General features: G+C 32.6%; 3 protein-coding genes across 7 annotated transcripts in view; 1 reads left to right on the forward strand and 2 right to left on the reverse strand.

The window, feature by feature from the left end:
• Positions 1-1,773: 1,773 nt before the first annotated feature.
• Positions 1,774-12,648, reverse strand: LOC139517776 (protein-L-isoaspartate O-methyltransferase domain-containing protein 1-like). 2 transcript variants are annotated; one of them, XM_071309172.1, is made up of 5 exons: positions 12,533-12,648; positions 5,697-6,018; positions 4,815-5,089; positions 4,209-4,326; positions 1,774-3,537 (listed from the first exon to the last, which is right to left on the reverse strand). In XM_071309172.1, exons 2-5 carry the CDS (start codon positions 6,001-6,003, stop codon positions 2,339-2,341), a joined length of 1,899 nt encoding a protein of 632 aa, XP_071165273.1. In that variant the 5' UTR covers positions 6,004-6,018; positions 12,533-12,648; the 3' UTR covers positions 1,774-2,338. The 2 variants fall into 2 exon arrangements, with proteins under 2 accessions (XP_071165273.1, XP_071165285.1); XM_071309184.1 differs by having other exon boundaries at positions 12,332-12,597.
• A 288-nt stretch (positions 12,649-12,936) lies between these two features.
• LOC139499435 (lethal(3)malignant brain tumor-like protein 3) overlaps positions 12,937-17,155 on the forward strand; it is a 47,456-nt gene continuing 43,237 nt past the window's right edge. For 2 of the 4 annotated variants that reach the window (XM_071288129.1, XM_071288137.1), the window contains exon 1: positions 12,937-13,072. The gene's annotated coding sequence lies outside the window, so the exon portion shown is untranslated. The remainder of the gene's footprint in view (positions 13,073-17,155) is intronic. The other 2 variants (XM_071288115.1, XM_071288122.1) reach the window with 1 other exon arrangement.
• Positions 15,795-16,797, reverse strand: LOC139499464 (osteocalcin 2-like). The gene is made up of 2 exons (XM_071288147.1): positions 16,694-16,797; positions 15,795-16,379 (listed from the first exon to the last, which is right to left on the reverse strand). The coding sequence occupies exon 2, from the start codon at positions 16,369-16,371 to the stop codon at positions 15,910-15,912; it is 462 nt and encodes a 153-aa protein (XP_071144248.1). The 5' UTR covers positions 16,372-16,379; positions 16,694-16,797; the 3' UTR covers positions 15,795-15,909.

Here is a 17,155-nt window from a genome sequence, read left to right on the forward strand (position 1 = left end):
GTGGGGCATAATAAAATCAGAATCTTAAAATGGTTGCATTCATGCACTGATACACTACTTAAAATTAATGCCATCACTCCGAACTCTGCTAGTACCTGATTAATATCTTATGTACAATTGTGTTCTAAATTGTAACTTTACTAATTACATACCGGTATATTAGGAAAATGACCAAAGGCACTGCTTTGTTTTGTTGATACATTGTATAATTTAAACCAATCATTTGGCCTCACTTCTTCAGATTGAGATAAGAAACTGATTGAAATTAAAACGTTTTAAGGTCAATAGACAATGACTAAAGGGAAGAGCCAAATAATCTCCTTGTAAATGAGATGACCCAATGCTTATACAACTGCATATCTAATACCACTGACTTAATTAATAGTTCCTCTAACTTAAGAACAAACTTAAACAACTATTTACTGCTGACACAAACTGAAACAACACACCTAAGTTTTGCTTCTGCAACTTTTTCAAGGTGGGGCAAAAATGTACAAAATACAAAATGGTATTTCTGTTTATGACTACATTTTGTAAGTCTGTTAAATACCTTGATCCATTAATGTTATTTACAAAACACAAGAAGGAATATAAATGCTTTCATAGTCAAACTAATAGTAAAATCAGCACTAGTCTTGTCTTAAACACAAACAAATCACAAAATCATTGTTTAAAATATCCTCATGCCATTACGGTATTTACATAATCAATCGCACCAACCAGTTCTGATGTCTCTTAATATGCAGAGATTTTTTTTTTTATCTTTTTCAAAGGTCAATCTCATTAAAATTTCAAACTAGGCAAGAGAAGAATGATGAATCCCTTTCTTAATGACTCATCAAACAATATATTGACCCATAAAAAACAAAAACAGCCAAAACTCAGATTTTTACTGAAGCAAACTCCTAAATCACAAATGTGCAGTTTTGGATGCATAAAACATAAAATTACAAAATGCTGAATTAACATTTACATTTCAGTATTAAAGCCATGAATCTTTAATGATGACTGAGTCAAAGCTATTTTGCCATAATTACCACTAAGAAAATAAAGCTTGATTAATGACAATGATTATATCTTTCTCATTGGTGTCATCTGTTTCTCTCTTTCATACTTTCTTACAATCATTTATTTCCAATGCCAAAAATTAACTTGTGATATCTATATCATAAAGTGACCTTTTCTTTTCATAACCATTCATCTGTATGTACATGCAAATTCTTATCTTCGTGTCCTCTTTCAAACAAACAGTACTATGTAGCCATAGAAACCAAAAAACAATCAATATATATTAGTTGTCCAACTGAACACAAAACAAGTATATACAATAATTTAATACCTTTGTACAATTCATATCACAGACTAGTAAAGGTATAATATTGTCAGTGTATGCTGTCACAAATTACCTACTTTATTTTCCACAAATTATTTGCTTCATGTTGTGAAAAATAACAATGAAAGACTTGTATCATAAATTATTTTAAGTCGACAAAAAAATTATGAGGAAAAAATCAAGCCTAGAGCTACAAAAGCATAAGCAATATTGTAATCTATGAGTAAACATCTAAAAAATGCTAATATCCAAATTTCTGGTGTCTTTATAGTGGATAACATTCCATTTTACGATGTCCAGTCAAATGCTTATAGAAGCTTATCCCTCTTTAAAGAAGCATACCCGCAGTGATTTACTAAAAATAAAATTTCAATCTCAGAAAATGAATCAGCCTGATTTTCTTCCATGTCAAGATACAACTTATATATAAATCAAATAAGTCAGATACAATTTTTTTAATAGATATATGTTATACAGCTTCCGATATCTGTCAATGTTTGTAGGAATGAAAATATACTGGTATTTTTGTTATTCATCTAGCTTTTCTCACTATTACAAGTCGAATATCATTGTTTTTTTAACATTGGTCATTGAAGTTTTTATAATGTTCCTGATTTTACTTGAAAAAAAATGCTTAATACTGGGAAAAGAAACATACTGCCAATGGAAAATTTTTATGTTCACAAAGTGTTATTAATGCCCATCAAAAACCATGAAAATTATTTTTTTGATGTTAAGTACCATTTACCTAACAAAATCTTTGGTTATGTTACAAATAAATATAGTGTTAAAGTAAAGTTTGTGTTAACTCATAAACTTTCTTTTTTCCTTGTCAGTATTTCATTCTTTTGCTTGTGTCTTAGCAAAAGAATTTAAACAAATGGGTGTAACTTGAATTCTGTTAGTGTGAAACAATTTTAAGTGTACACATTTTAGTCTAACATTGTTATTGTGGAATAATAACAATTGTACATTCATGTAGTACTACATAAACTAAAAAAAATTCTAGCATTTTCTATAGTAGTTAATGTAAGCTTTCATAGCTTCAGGAAGTGGCAGTACATAAATTTTTTCCTGCATATAAGTTTTAATGTTTTCCCGTGGTTCACTATCATCGTTTGGCTTAGTATCAACAATGTCTTTATCATTCACAATGCCTTCATCCTCATCATTATTATTTTCTAGCTGTTTAACGTCCATTTCATCTTCCTCAATTATCTGATCACAGCAGCTTCGCTCCGGACTACTTTCATCCGGAGAACTTTTCTGACTTAACGACCGTCCATTTCCTATTTCTGGTAAGTGATCGTCTATAAAAGATCCAAATGCTGAAGCCTCAGAGAATGAACCAATACCTGAGGTTTCAGAAGTATCGGCACTATTGTTTGACATACATCTTGATGTTTTCTTCACTCTGTTATTGAAATCAATCACATCGGCTATGTCCATACCTTCTTCTTCTTCGTGCTCCTCTTCTGAATTTTCCTCACTACTTTCTGTTTTGTCTTCTGTTTTTATCTTCTTTATGGTTGTTTCGTCATTTTCCATTTCCTTATCTTCTTCATCAGTTGAGGCATCTGTTCCATTTAACAAATCCATGCATCTCTGAGCTCGCAAAAGTGCACGCATTTGTTCAATGCGTGAACTAAGTTGGCTTAGTCTCAAACCTAACCGTGGATTTGCTGAGGATGGGATTGGAATAGTTTCATCATCGTCATCCTCAATATTTTCCTCGTCATTTTGACTAGTTTCATTATTTCCATCAATTTTTTTATCACAATTTGCTCCATTTTGTTTTTCATTTTTCACCCCACCATCAGAATCCTCATCCTCATCATAATCAAAGAAATCTTCTGGTATGACACCTGCACGATCTCTTGATGGAATGGTTACCTCACCATCTTCCATTTCACTGTCATCAAAGTCACTGTCGAGATGTGGTGACCTTGTAGCTCTATTTCTTTCCTCATCATCCTCCCCACTGCCAGTGCTCTCATCGTAATTACTCAACATAATCATTCCAACGTTTGTCGGCACAATATTTACTCTTCGTCTATTTGCTGGCGGAGCAGTTTTCTTTGGCTTTTTTGGAGGTCTTTTTCTCACTGAACGTAATTTTGGATGTTGTTTGTATATGTTAGATCTCAATATCCTACGTACAGTTATTCTGCACATGTTTTGTAAACGTGGAAGATCAACTACAGCTATAAAATATTAAAAAAAAATCCATAAAGTTCTCAATTTCATTAACTAAGCATCATTAATATTCAAACATTTTTCTAAATTCTTGTTAACAACAATTTTTCTATATCCATGTATAAATAACATTATAACAGTCAGTTGACAGTATTTAAATTTAGGTATTCACCAATAAAAGTTGATTTTCCAAACTTTGAAATGAGAATTATCAAGAATTTTTAAAATTTGATAAATGTCATGAATAATGTAGAATCTGTTTCTTCAATGAGTTTGTGGACAAATGCAGGTTGAAATATTCAATACGCATATGGTGGAAAATTATACATTCACAATGTAGATGCAATAAATTTGTGGTTTATCTTAACTTTTATCAATCTAATAATCAGAACTGATTAAAATGTATAAAGATTTATGATCCTATAACTACTGAACACCAGCATAATTCAAAAGCCTACAATAAAATTTAGAATGGAAATGGGGAATGTGTCAAAGAGACAACAACCCGACCATAGAACAGACAACAGCAGAAGGTCACCAATAGGTCTTCAATGCAACGAGAAAATCCCTCAACCCGGAGGCGTCCTTCAGCTGGCCCCTAAACAAATATGTATACTAGTTCAGTCCAAATTATACACAAGGGTATGGGGCTCAAAATTGAAATGTATTTGATACTTACGTAATTCTGTGACATTATTAGCTTCCTCTTCTGTGGGGGCTATTAGAGTTGCAAAAGATACTGACATCACATTCTTAGATTCCCATTTGGCCTCATCCACTCTCTTTACTTGTAACAACTAAAATATAAAAGATCAAAACATTAATGATAAATACGGTCACATAAGCATGATCTTTTGCTGCATTGATTTCTTAAAACTTAAAAGTGCTAATTAAAATTATTCTTCTGATAATCTTTGTAATGAGAGTTGTCTCATGCCACATCTTTTTATTTCTATTTGTGTCATTCTTGTTCTGCAGGGTGTACAACCCATGTTACAAGTGCTGTTGGATTAGCATAAAAGGATTTTAATTAAAAATCAACAATTCATTATCATGTCTCGTACATTATTACTTCTTCAAAGAATTTATTATCAATTTAAGCATTTAAGATAATTTACAGTGTAAATAAGATACAAGACACAATTTTTTCTTTCTTGCAACAACCGCAAAATTAGCAAATTTTTCTCAATTTTCACCAGTTCCTAAATGTGTAATGATTAATTTGCTGCTGATCATGACCTAAATTTCAAGTATAAAACCTCTCTTTGGACTAAATATAATCTACCTGATCATTCAGGGGCATCACAAGAATACCACCAACTTTTAACAAATTTTTGACGTAATTTTCATGTTCTGGGGGACACGCTGCTCCACAGTACACACGGTCATACAACATCACATCAGTTGGTAGCTGAAGACAATTCCCATTCACAAAATAGGGTTCACAGAATTCAAAGTCATCAAATAATTTTGATTTCTGTTTAAAATCTTCCACTCTGTCCTGGGCATACTCCACCACATCGTCATAATATTCAACTCCATGATTTATACCATATGGCCCTATAATGATGGAGATTTTATTTATTAAATTTTTCATTTATTACATAAATTACAAAAAAAAATACATATTTAAAAATAAAAAAGTTTTAGTGTAAAGTGCAGAATGGGGCCAAAAAGTCAATTTCAAAGGTCTACATCTTTGGACTATGCTATAAAGTTTTTTTGTATGAAAAAGTCATTTATGTTAACAATGCCTCACATATTTATAAATAGTCAACAACTTATCTTTGAAAACACCAGAATTTATTCATATTTTAAAGAATTTATAAGTGGTGCAGGGGAGATAACTGAAACATAACTAGGATAATTATTTAGGGGTTATTTAACCTGGTTATAACTGCTAGTCTCCCGTTTTTACACAACTTTGTAAAATATAAAAACGCAAGAATAGCTACCCTCTTTTTTTTTCATTTATAAAAAAGCGACTGATCTTAAAAAAATTAAACTGTCTATTTACCTTACGAAAGACATTGTTAAAACAAGTGAGAACATATGTACACAACTGGCAAAAATGTGACATACCTTTAAACTGATGAAATAAAAATAACACTTATCTATCTAGATTTACACATAAAACTACATTAAATGACAAAGTAGTAGTTCTTACCTAATATCAGTCCAACCATTGAGCTTAGATAACCAGTCCCACTTCCAAGATTGAGAAAAGATAGCCCTGGTTCTAATGACAATGACTCCATCACTTCTGAATAGATACACGGAGCAGACATATGTAAATGGCCAAACTTCCATGCCAAGTCTTTGTAAGCACTGCCTTTGTGATCTTCAGTGTAATAGTGTGCTCTATCTACTGCACGGAACACTCTCTCCACTAATGGTGTCTTTATATAATCTGCTTCTACCAAGTTGTCAATCAATTCATCATTATCCTCTCCACGGCTCACAGCTCCTCCCATTGTAAGTCTGGTCAACTAAAAGACAAAAAAAAACATCAAGATGTAGGCTTTTAAAACTATTCATTTACTTCTTTTTTTTTGTACTTTAAAAATGGTATTTTACAAATATTTCTCCACATCCTAAAAAGTATTATGATTTAATATTAATTTCTACAACCAGTAGTTCATAATTTGTTTAGTAAGTAACCATTTTTGACTGACAACTGAACAAGAATGTGTCCATAGTTCACAGACGCCCCACTCACACTGTCATTTTCTATGTTCAGTGGACCGTGAAATTGGTGCCAAAAATCTAATTTGGCAATTAAATTTGAAAGATCATATCATTGGGAACAAGTTTCAAGTTGATTGGAACTCACACTATCATTTTCTATGTTCAGTGGACTGTGAAATTGGGGTTAAAATCTTATTTTGCATTCAAATTAGAAAGATCATATCAAAAGGAACATGTACACTCAGTTTCAAGTCAATTGGGCTTCAACTTCATCAAAAACTACCTTGACCAACAACTTTAACCTGAAGCGGGACAGACAGACTGACGGACAGACGAAAGAACGGATTAATGGACCCACAGACCAGAAAACATAATGTTCCTCTACTATTGTAGGTGGGGCATAAACATTATAACCTTTCACTAATCATGCTAATAGTGTACAAGAAATCATGTCATGCAAATAAGCTGTTGTTCAGCCATACAAAAAACTAAAATACAGACTCTGTGTCCAACTCTTCTTTTAAAGGCTTCCAAGCAAAGTGTGTACCCATGATCTGTATTTTAATCAGATAGTGTGTTACAGTGATACTCATGCGAGTCAATTTTGGAATATCAAGGTAAAGAGGTAACCAAAGAGACATACATCTATAGAGAATACAGATAGATGTTGCTAGAGTTGAAATGATTTTAAATATATGTTCCCATAAATGCATTGATGGTTAAAATAAAAGGGGGTCCAAACGTGGAACCCTCCGCCTGGATAATGGAAATAAGATGTGCCAATATTAATGAACAGGTTGGGAACAAACGGTAAAAAAAAACCTGGTGAAATTTACCTATATAATGTTAAAATTTCAACATTAGCTGAAAATTATTGACACAAGTTTTGTTATGGACCAAATTTTATAAAACTGTCACAATTAATAATCTTTACCCACTTGAGTATAGTGAGAAAAAAAAGTCCCATATCGAACCTTTTGCTTATAGGTACTGTTTGAGCTGATAAATATATGAATGGGTTATTGTTTCGATGCGAAATATATGTATAGAACTAAAGGTATGGATTTCACAATTATTCAATACTGTAACAGGGTTCTCGCTAAGGCGAGTCCATGAAGCCTGGACTCTTCAAAATCTGTCTGGACTCACCATTTTCAAAACTGGTGAGTCCACAGATGCACTAAGCTTAAAATATTTTGTATAAACTGAACACAGTTAAACATAAGTATCATCATTTTATAGCAAAAGTTTAAAAGCAATCTTAATTTAATGTCATTTCATTGCTCTGTTAGGCCATGGAGACTAAATTATTACATTATATTGCAAATATAATATCTTCTTCTTGCTGTTGGACTCACCATGGCCAAAAATGATGAGTCCCTGGACTCGCCTTAAAAAATCCTTAGCGAGAACCCTGTGTAAATTTAGAAATTATTGTGATGTTTTTATCATTGCGCACAATATCTGCTGTGAATTTAAAGTATATAAAAAGGAGTGTTTTTTTTTAAAAGACAGCTGCAAAGCTGTACCAAAATCCCCATGTTGAGCAGGTTGGGAACAAATCTTCTATTTGGTGTTTATATTTGTATAAAGGGATAAACGCAGAGGCGGATTTAGGGGCGGCAGGGGGCCCTGGCCCCCCTTTTGAAAAAAAAATTTGGTTGCTTATATAGGGAATCACTGAAGCGCGACGAGATGGGGCCCCCTCTTAAGCAGCCAGTGGGCCCCGGTATCGGGTCTGTTTGCTCTAATACATATTCGCCCTCGGTCCATTCGCCCCGAGTTTGTTCGCCCTACTAAAAAAATGTTAATATTCAGGGTATTGAAGTTGAAAAAACTTATTCAGATATTTCTATGGTTCATATTCTTGAAATTTATGGAAATAGCTAAAAGTTTATGGCTTGTTTAAGATCATTAATTGTTCAATGACTAAATAATTCGGATCACTGATTATTGTGATACTTGTCTCAGTCTGCACCAAAAACTTTTTTAACTCTTAGTCCAAAGACCAATATTCAGACATTTTTCTTAGGCTACACCAAATTAATTAGTAGTTCTTTGGAAAACCCGCACCTAAATTGGCGAAATTAAAATAAAAAAATAAAAATAAATTTCCCGCACCTCACCTGCCAAAACCAAAAAATAAAAATAAAAATAAAATTCCCGCACGTCGAAAATAAATCCGCATTTTCGACGAACTCGATTCCGGTATTAAAAAAAATCTTTATCAATTAAGCGTTTGAAAATATGCAGTGTTTGTCATTTGTCAAGCATATTTTTGATTCTGATCAAAAAAGTTGCAAAGATGGAAAACGTGCTGATTGTTTCTGTGGTGAAACATTCAGACAAAAATAACAACAAGGCATACATATTAAAAAATACGGCAACACAAACAAAATGTCGGACATTCAGGGAATTATATCAAGAAGCCATTGAACGATGTAGCGATGCACAAAGTGAGATTATTAATATTAAAACCATACAAATAAGTAAGTCGAACAGTTTCGATGATTCTAGTATCAAAATATCTGACGAAAATATGGTATGGTCAATGATGCATCTGGTTGAAATCTTAGTTATAACATAGGCTTATAAATGTAGGTTATGTAGGTATTTCCATGTTGGTATGTTTTGGCGTAATTTATTTTCTGATATTTAATTGTAAAGTAGCACTAGCTAGAACCCCCAGTTTCCACTGTGCTTGGATTGACTGGTTAGTGATCCATATGCATAAACACAAAACACACACCATGCAGTTATGTTACAAGAAGCTAGCTAGCATACTACAGAGGGTGTCTAAGGACCAGAAGGTGCATATACTACAGATGAAAGCAGTGCATATTAAAAGCAGATAGCCATATAAAGTTCATGCATAAAAAAATATGTTCAAAAGTGTATATTTGTGCAGCGTTAATTATACAAACAACAAAACAAAATGAAAAAGAATGCAGAAAGTTGAAATACATATAAAAAGGGAGATAATTTAATTATATCAAATTATGTCCCTTTCAATTAAGTGAGTTGAAAATTTAGTTGCTTCTTTTAGGTAAAAGATATAAAAATTGAGAGAAAAAAAAATATCGCTCGCTCCATATTTCTTCAAAATTTGAGGCGAAGAATTTAAAAATATAAATTTAAATTTCGCTCGCTCGCCCCATTTTTTTTGGGTAAAATCTCAAAGAACTATTAATTAATTTGGTGTGGCCTTATTGGTCCAAACAAAGTTTTGCAAAAACTTACCAGTCCAAATGAAATTTTACTAGTCTGGGGCATCGGACTAGTGGCTAACCGTGCAGACTGTTGTCTTTTGATGGATTAATAATAAAAACAAACGTTTTGTTTTGATAAAATATTCAGCTTGAAATTAATAAAAACAATGATGTACATTGTACGAACTCATGAAACGGATTTACAAGTTCATTTATTATTATGTTCTGAGACTAGTCTCAGTTATACTGCATACATTCGTGCTTGACTAATACAATTATTTTGTTAACAAATATCAATAAAGATAAATACATTGTATTCCAGTATTCTACTCTGCAAATCAAAGGGAAAATGATAAATTGATTGCAGCAATATAGAGGCTTGTATAGGGTATATTGGGATATGGGATATATGCCATTTTTATTTTAGGGATATGGGATATTTGATTTAAAATTAAATGGGATATGGGATATTGATTCATTTATAAGGATATTGAATTTTGAACATGAAAAAAAAAATGTTGAAGTACAGAAATATTTACATCTCACTTGATAAAATTGCCATAGCTAATTTACTAGAAAAGGTAATTTTAATGTTTGTTGATTCTCATTGTGATTATTTTCATTACAACATTATTCCAGACAGATAAAGGCAGCGGCAATAAGAGTTATTGGTGTTCAACCTCTTGTTTATAGCATATGAGATTCTTAGAAATGGTACAATTGATTGTTAGAAAGTTCATGGCATTTCTCCAGTTACAACAACAGATGAACATGGAATAACCTCTTTTAGGATATATTTCTCAGATGTTGATGACAAAACAGTAAAGGAAATAAATTAGAGAACAAAGTTTTCAAACGATTGGCAGGTATAGGTAGAGCTGGAAGTGAAGATGGATGTCAAACGACTGCTCAATTTCAGCAACCTTTTTCTATGACTTCAGAGAAAAAACGTTTTTTATGTGATACTGCTGTTGGTCAAGTGAAAATGATAACCCCTAGCAGTAGTTAACAATGGTTAACTCATTGTATTTAGAAATTTTACACAAACTCTTATCAACATTTTGGTTTAGTAAAGACAAACAGAAATTCTCAATAGATGATGCTATTTCAAGACTAGCTGATATTGATGACTTTCTTTGTCTTTGTGACATTGAGACTAAAACAATGACATCAGAAAACTCAATGCAGACGAAACATGACATTTCACATTCACAATTAATCACCATGATCACTACGTTGAAAAGTCTTAGGAATGTTGTGAATGCAACAAAACCTTAATGCAAGACAACATTCTCGATGAAAAGTACATCCACAACCATTGTTGAAAATCTTTTCTATGAGATGAGAGCAATTGTTGACACACCACTAATAATACAATTCACTCGCAGATTATCAAATGTGTACGAGAAAGAACTATTTAATAGAATCACACATAATGAAATTGTTTTCAAGTTTTTGCTTGAATTATCATTCTCTGGAGGAAATGTCTCAGCCCAAAGAAGTAAAACTTTCAGACACAAAAATAAATGCAATGAGAGAATGAAAAGTAGAAAATGGACAGTGTGTTCGCCAGTTAACGACAAAGACCTTTTGAATTGTTATTTCAGTGATTTTAGTCTTTGATGCATTTATTGTTTTTGGCTTTTAACTAGCTTTCAGTAACTGCCAGTACTCTCAAATCGTACGTTCGTGTTTATTTGACCTGTTTAACAATTTGTATATACGTGTTCAGTATGACGATAAATTTTCACTTCTGTTCTTGTACTATGAAAAACAAAATTATTTATTTATATAACGAGAGGAAAGAGGAAGCGAAAAACAAAAGACATGTAGATTTAAATTTAAAGGACTCTGATTAATTCTGAATGATTAACTTATCTCTGTGAAAAAGCCAACATACTTACTACAAAACATAAATTATGTATTTAAGAATGTTGTATACAAAAATGGTTTGGGAATGAATTGATGATTTTTTTGGGATATAACAGTTTTAGGGATACGGGATATTTGTAAAAAATATTTATTGGGATATTAGGGGTAAATGTTATAGGGATATGGGATATTGGGACAAAAACTTAATGGGATATGGGATATTGATACCCCCCCTAAACAAGCCTCAATATAAATATTCTGTCAATTTTTTCACAAACTTTAACATATTTTGTTCAAATACTTAAAATAATGCGAACCAACAACAATTGGAAAAAAATAAAATCAGGGTGAATGGACCCTGGGCCAACAGGTATCAGGGCGAACAGGTACTAGGGCAAATGTGAATCAGGGCAAACGGACCCGGATTCAGTGGCCCCCCACTTATGAAAATTTCTGGATCCGCCACTGAAACCTTCTATAGATGGATATTTATGTTTAGACTGGATTAAAAGGAGGAAAATGTCAAAATGACATTTTCTAGTTATATTTGCTATAATCTATAGCATTATATGCATCAATTACTGCACTTTACTAAAAATTGGATTCCCAGTTTTCTGCTAAAGTGACAGAACTTTGCATCTATTGTATACGTTACCTATCTCAGAACACTTGATCAACAACAAAAGGGACAATTGACCTTTAAATTTTATGTTAAATGTATATGTAAGATAATGATAATCTCTTTCTTCATGATTAAGTATGTATGTATGAGCATTAGCAAGTACTTATCATTCATGATGATCAATAGATTGTATATTTAGTCAGCTTAGCAGTAAACTGGGCATGTGCATGTTAAATAAAGTACATCAATTGGTCCACCATACTGCCATAATAAGTAGAAAATGCCATTTTGCCATGTTGTTTTGCTTTTAATCCAGTCTAAAGAAAAATATCCCTCTATAGAAGGACAATTTTATCCCTCTACAGACATGACAGAAGGATTATCTCGCCATATAAAGGGTTTGTTTCCAACCTGATTTAACTGGCATAATGTTCTTATAAATCACAAACTTCAACAGATTGGTGTGGGTGCCACTGGCACTGACATCTTCAGGTGAATCAGCTGTTCTAATACTTTTGTTTTACAACTTGACAACCAATTTGCAATGCAAAATATTTATTATCAGACATCAGAAGATTCGAATAAATGATCAAGTTAACATAATGCGTTTACCTTTATGCAATAAAAGATGTATTTTAAAGAATATCAGGAAGCCATTGCTAGATCAAAACAACAACAAAGTAAAGTGTGACGTCATACATTTTTATTCACGTTGCTTCGGATATCACTGTTTTCACTGTTAATATGCAGGATAAATCTTGAGGTTTCTAAAAGTCTATTTTGCAACCTTTAACTAATTTAACATATCCAGAAAAATAGATAAGACAACTCAGGAACAAATATATTATTAAAAAATAATAAGAGTTACAATGAAAGTAATTGTTTAATTATTATTTTCATTTCGAATAGAAAGTAGAACTTTTTTTTTTATCGAAAAGTAGAATACGTAAAGTCTAAAGACATTCCGATGTAGTTTTTTTCGGAGTGCATCAAGTTTTTTCTCTAAAATGATCTACAGAAAATTACGGAAATGTCCGGAAAAACACGAGTATATAAAAATACAGGGAGTTAAAAAGAACAGCTACGAAATTAATTGGCAGATATTCGGTTTTACTCCCATTATTGGCAGAATATTGAACTTCCTGTTGGATGGTAAGACAAATTTGTGTTAAAAAAACACACAAAACTTTACGAAAAAAGAAATTTACTGCGCAAAAATAGTTAACGCAAAATTAAAAGATATTTTCTATCATTTTGTGAACATGGAAGTACTAATTATTTGTTTATTTCAAATTAATATGTGTTTGCGTCGCTACTTTTAGTTTTCGATGACATTTTCGCTTCCAAAGTGCTTTTAAAAACGTTAATGCGCTATTAAAATTGATATATCATATATTGCATTGAAAAACGTGTATATTTCAATGTTTGTTTTCAAGCAGAATTGTGTGAAGAGCGTATATGCGCTTATTATTTTACTTTTGTCGGTTGTTTTTCATGTTTTTGCAGGTATGAATGGGTACAGATAATTGTAGAACTGGGCATGCCCAAAAAGACAAAGATCAGAATAATCGGGCATGCACAATTCAGCAAGTTTTATAAGTTCCTAGCACTATTAGAAAAATGCTGCATGCATAGTATTACAAGATTTATTTTAGCAAACACGGCAAAATTATTGAAAGTCAAGTGCACAGTTTTACAACTTCTTGCATGATTATGCATGGCTTTATTTCAAGTGCACAGTTTTACAACTTCTTGCATGATTATGCATGGCTTTAATTCAAGTGCACAGTTTTACAACTGCTTGCATAATTATTCAAGGTTTAAATTCAAGTGCACAGTTTTACAACTTCTTGCATGATTATGCATGGCTTTAATTCAAGTGCACAGTTTTACAACTTCTTGCATGATTACTCATGGCCTAAATTCTAGTGCATAGTTTTACAACTTCTTGCATGATTATGCATTGTTTTAATTCAAGTGCACAGTTTTACAACTGCTTGCATAATTATTCAAGGTTTAAATTCAAGTGCACAGTTTTACAACTTCTTGCATGATTATGCATGGCTTTAATTCAAGTGCACAGTTTTACAACTTCTTGCATGATTACTCATGGCCTAAATTCTAGTGCATAGTTTTACAACTTCTTGCATGATTATGCCTGGCTTTAATTTAAGTGCACAGTTTTACAAATTCTTGCAAGATTATGCATGGCTTTAATTTAAGTGAATAAGTTTTACAACTTCTTGCATGATTATTCATGGTCACGATTATTCAAGGCTATATTCAAGTGCACAGTTTTACAACTTCTTGCATGATTATGCATGGCTTTAATTCAAGTGCACAGTTTTACAACTTCTTGCATGATTATTCATGGTCACGATTATTCAAGGCTTAAATTCAAGTGCACAGTTTTACAACTTCTTGCATGATTATGCATGGCTTTAATTCAAGTGCACATTTTTACAACTTCTTGCATGATTATGCATGGCTTTAATTTAAGTGCATAGATTTACAACTGTTTTTTTTTTACTTTTTTTGTTTCGTTTTGTTACACCAATATCCATACTAAAAAGACATTTTTTTTTAAAACACAAATATCTAACACCACTTCTGAAGAGCTTTCTTCATATGTGTTACTGTCACATGTCTGCTATTACGTGATTGTAGATGTGACTGTCTGCCATATATAGTATGTTATTGTTCATTGCTGTAGTATGTATCTCTTTTTGTATTGCTTAACATGGTGTCAATCGGGGCATATATAGAAAAATGAAAAATAAAACTTAATCATGTTAATACGCTTGTGGTGTCTGAAGCGATTTTCTGTATTTACGTTCACGAGGAACGTACCTGAACATGTGTTGGCCTAGTAATTCTAATTATATATACATGAACATATCTTTTTATATGTTAATTGTAGTCTTTGTCCATTGTTGCGTTTGTTTGTTTTCTTGTATGTTGCATGTATAATAAAATTTGAAGTGAGTAGTCAATAAAATTGAGAATTGAAATTGGGAATATGTCAACGAGACAACAACCCAACCATAGAGCTTACAACAGCCGAAGGCCACCAATGGGTCTTCAATGCAGTGAGAAACTCCCGCACCCCGTGGAATCCATCAGCTGGCCCCCAAACAAATAAGTACACGGGTTAAGTGACAATGGACGTCATACCAACATCCGCATTATACACAAGAAACTAAAATTAAAAATCATGCAAGACTAACAAAGGCCAGAGGCTCCTGGCTTGGGACAGGCGCAAAAATGCGACTGGGTTAAACATGTTTATTTTAGATCTGAGCCCTCCCCATACCTCTAGCCAAAGCAGAAAAAGCATACACACAACAATACGCACAGTAAAACTCAGTTTAAGAGAAGGTCGAGTCTGATGTTAGAAACGGTAACATAAGAAACTAAACCAAATGACAATAATACATAAATTAAGAAAGGACTACTAGCAGTTAACTGACATGCCAGCTCCAGACATATAGAAAAGAAGATGTGACATGATTGCCAATTATACAACTCTACACAAGAGACCAAATGACACAGAAATTAACAACTACAAGTCACCTCACGACCTTCATCAATAAGAAAAGCCCATACCGCATAATCAGCTATAAAAGGCCCGGTAATAACAAATATGAAACAATTCGAACGAGAAAAATAACGGCCTAATTAACGTACAAAAAGATGAATGAAAATCAAATATGTAACACATCAACAAACGAACAAACAGATGTTTGACTTTTATATACATGTATATTTCTAGAAAAACAACTATTAGAAGGCAAAAGAATCTTTATTTGTCAGTTATATCTTTTCCTAATTTAATGAAAGTTTTTACCATATGTTAATGAATCCTGAACGAAGATAAACATGAACAACGAAAAAATAAAGTGATATGTGCATGTATTATGAATATTGCTCTTATAGAAAAAAAATCTTGCATTTAAGGAATGATTATATAACTTTCAGTCAATTTTTAGTCATTTATTTGGAGTAAAAGGTATTTTTCTCCTTTTCAACCTTTTTCCTCTTCCAACGGGGGTGTGGGCTACTCTTTTCCGCAACAATAATGAAGGTGAAGGGGATTCAGGCGAAATTAAACTGGTTTCCTTTGAGCTTGACGAGTCTGTTGTGGAACTGTCCTCCTTGTGGTTTGGTGAGCCTGGTATGTTGATCTCTGGGGAGGACGAAAAGATTGGTGAACCCAGTGATAATTCGGAATTATTTTCCTTTGCTTTAAAATCTGAAGATGAATCTGATTCCTTAAACGAACTTGATTTGTTCAAACTACATTCCGGAGAGGTTTGAATGGATGTTGATTCACTGGATGCACTTTCACTCAATCTTCTTGTGGGGATGAACGGAGCACCAATATAATGTGTCTCTGGTGTAAACCCATGATGAGACAGACAACTTGAGATTACAAGTCTTAATGCGTTCATCCAGTTTCCTGCAGAAAAAAAAAAATGAAACTTGCATTTATGCATAAAAGCGTATTTATATAATATTGTCTTGGTATATAACTTAATTACATCTGTGCGTGAGTCACTGTTTATTTTTGTTATTAATATGATTGCACTATTTTATATGGTAAACGTTTAGGCTCAACTAGAATGTTAATAAATTTGGCTGTAGGAAATAATGGTGGTCGATTTCTATACTCAACAAATATGTTAAACACAAACAAAACAAATAGGAAAGCTTGAAAGGCAAAACCGTGCCTCAAAAGCCTTTGAACATGAAGAAAAATGATCAGTCTTGTACCTTCAAAGTCTTGTGGCTTCTGATTTACATTCTTGAAAGGTAATGCATCCAACGGCCACCATACTGGAATACAATTGTTTTTTCCCCATCCGACTTGTTTCCTGCCTCTTTCCGCTCTTAACAGTTAAGGAATAGTTGTCCTTAGGTCTATAAGACTCATCTTCTCAATGGGCTTTTCTAACAGTGGCAAACATACTTTGGTATTTGTTGACCACTTCTCCATGTCATCCGCTGACTGTATCCATCTTGGATCACCCATAATATTTTGGCTGAGGCTTTTAATATTATCTGTTATTACCTAAAATGATATTCACAGATAAACCTTTATAAGTACACTACTCCATAAATGGATAGCTATACATTCCGTCTATTTTTTCGTGTTTTCTATGAATGTCTACTAGTTATAGGTTCCAGCTAGGGCCCGTATGCTTACAAATCTTAACTATAGTAGTTTTATGAATA

Source organism: Mytilus edulis, chromosome 1 (assembly GCF_963676685.1).
Source record: "Mytilus edulis chromosome 1, xbMytEdul2.2, whole genome shotgun sequence".
NCBI classification, from domain to species: domain Eukaryota; kingdom Metazoa; phylum Mollusca; class Bivalvia; order Mytilida; family Mytilidae; genus Mytilus; species Mytilus edulis.

Excerpts from the sequence above, each read along its gene's own strand:
- LOC139517776 (XM_071309172.1), bottom strand. The coding sequence starts at position 6,003 with ATGGGAGGAGCTGTGAGCCGTGGAGAGGATAATGATGAATTGATTGAC. Across the intron at positions 4,327-4,814 it reads TGATGCCCCTGAATGATCAG|TTGTTACAAGTAAAGAGAGT; the intron begins GTAGATTATATT and ends TTTATATTTTAG. Across the intron at positions 3,538-4,208 it reads TAATAATGTCACAGAATTAC|CTGTAGTTGATCTTCCACGT; the intron begins GTAAGTATCAAA and ends AATATTTTATAG.
- LOC139499464 (XM_071288147.1), bottom strand. The coding sequence starts at position 16,371 with ATGAACGCATTAAGACTTGTAATCTCAAGTTGTCTGTCTCATCATGGG.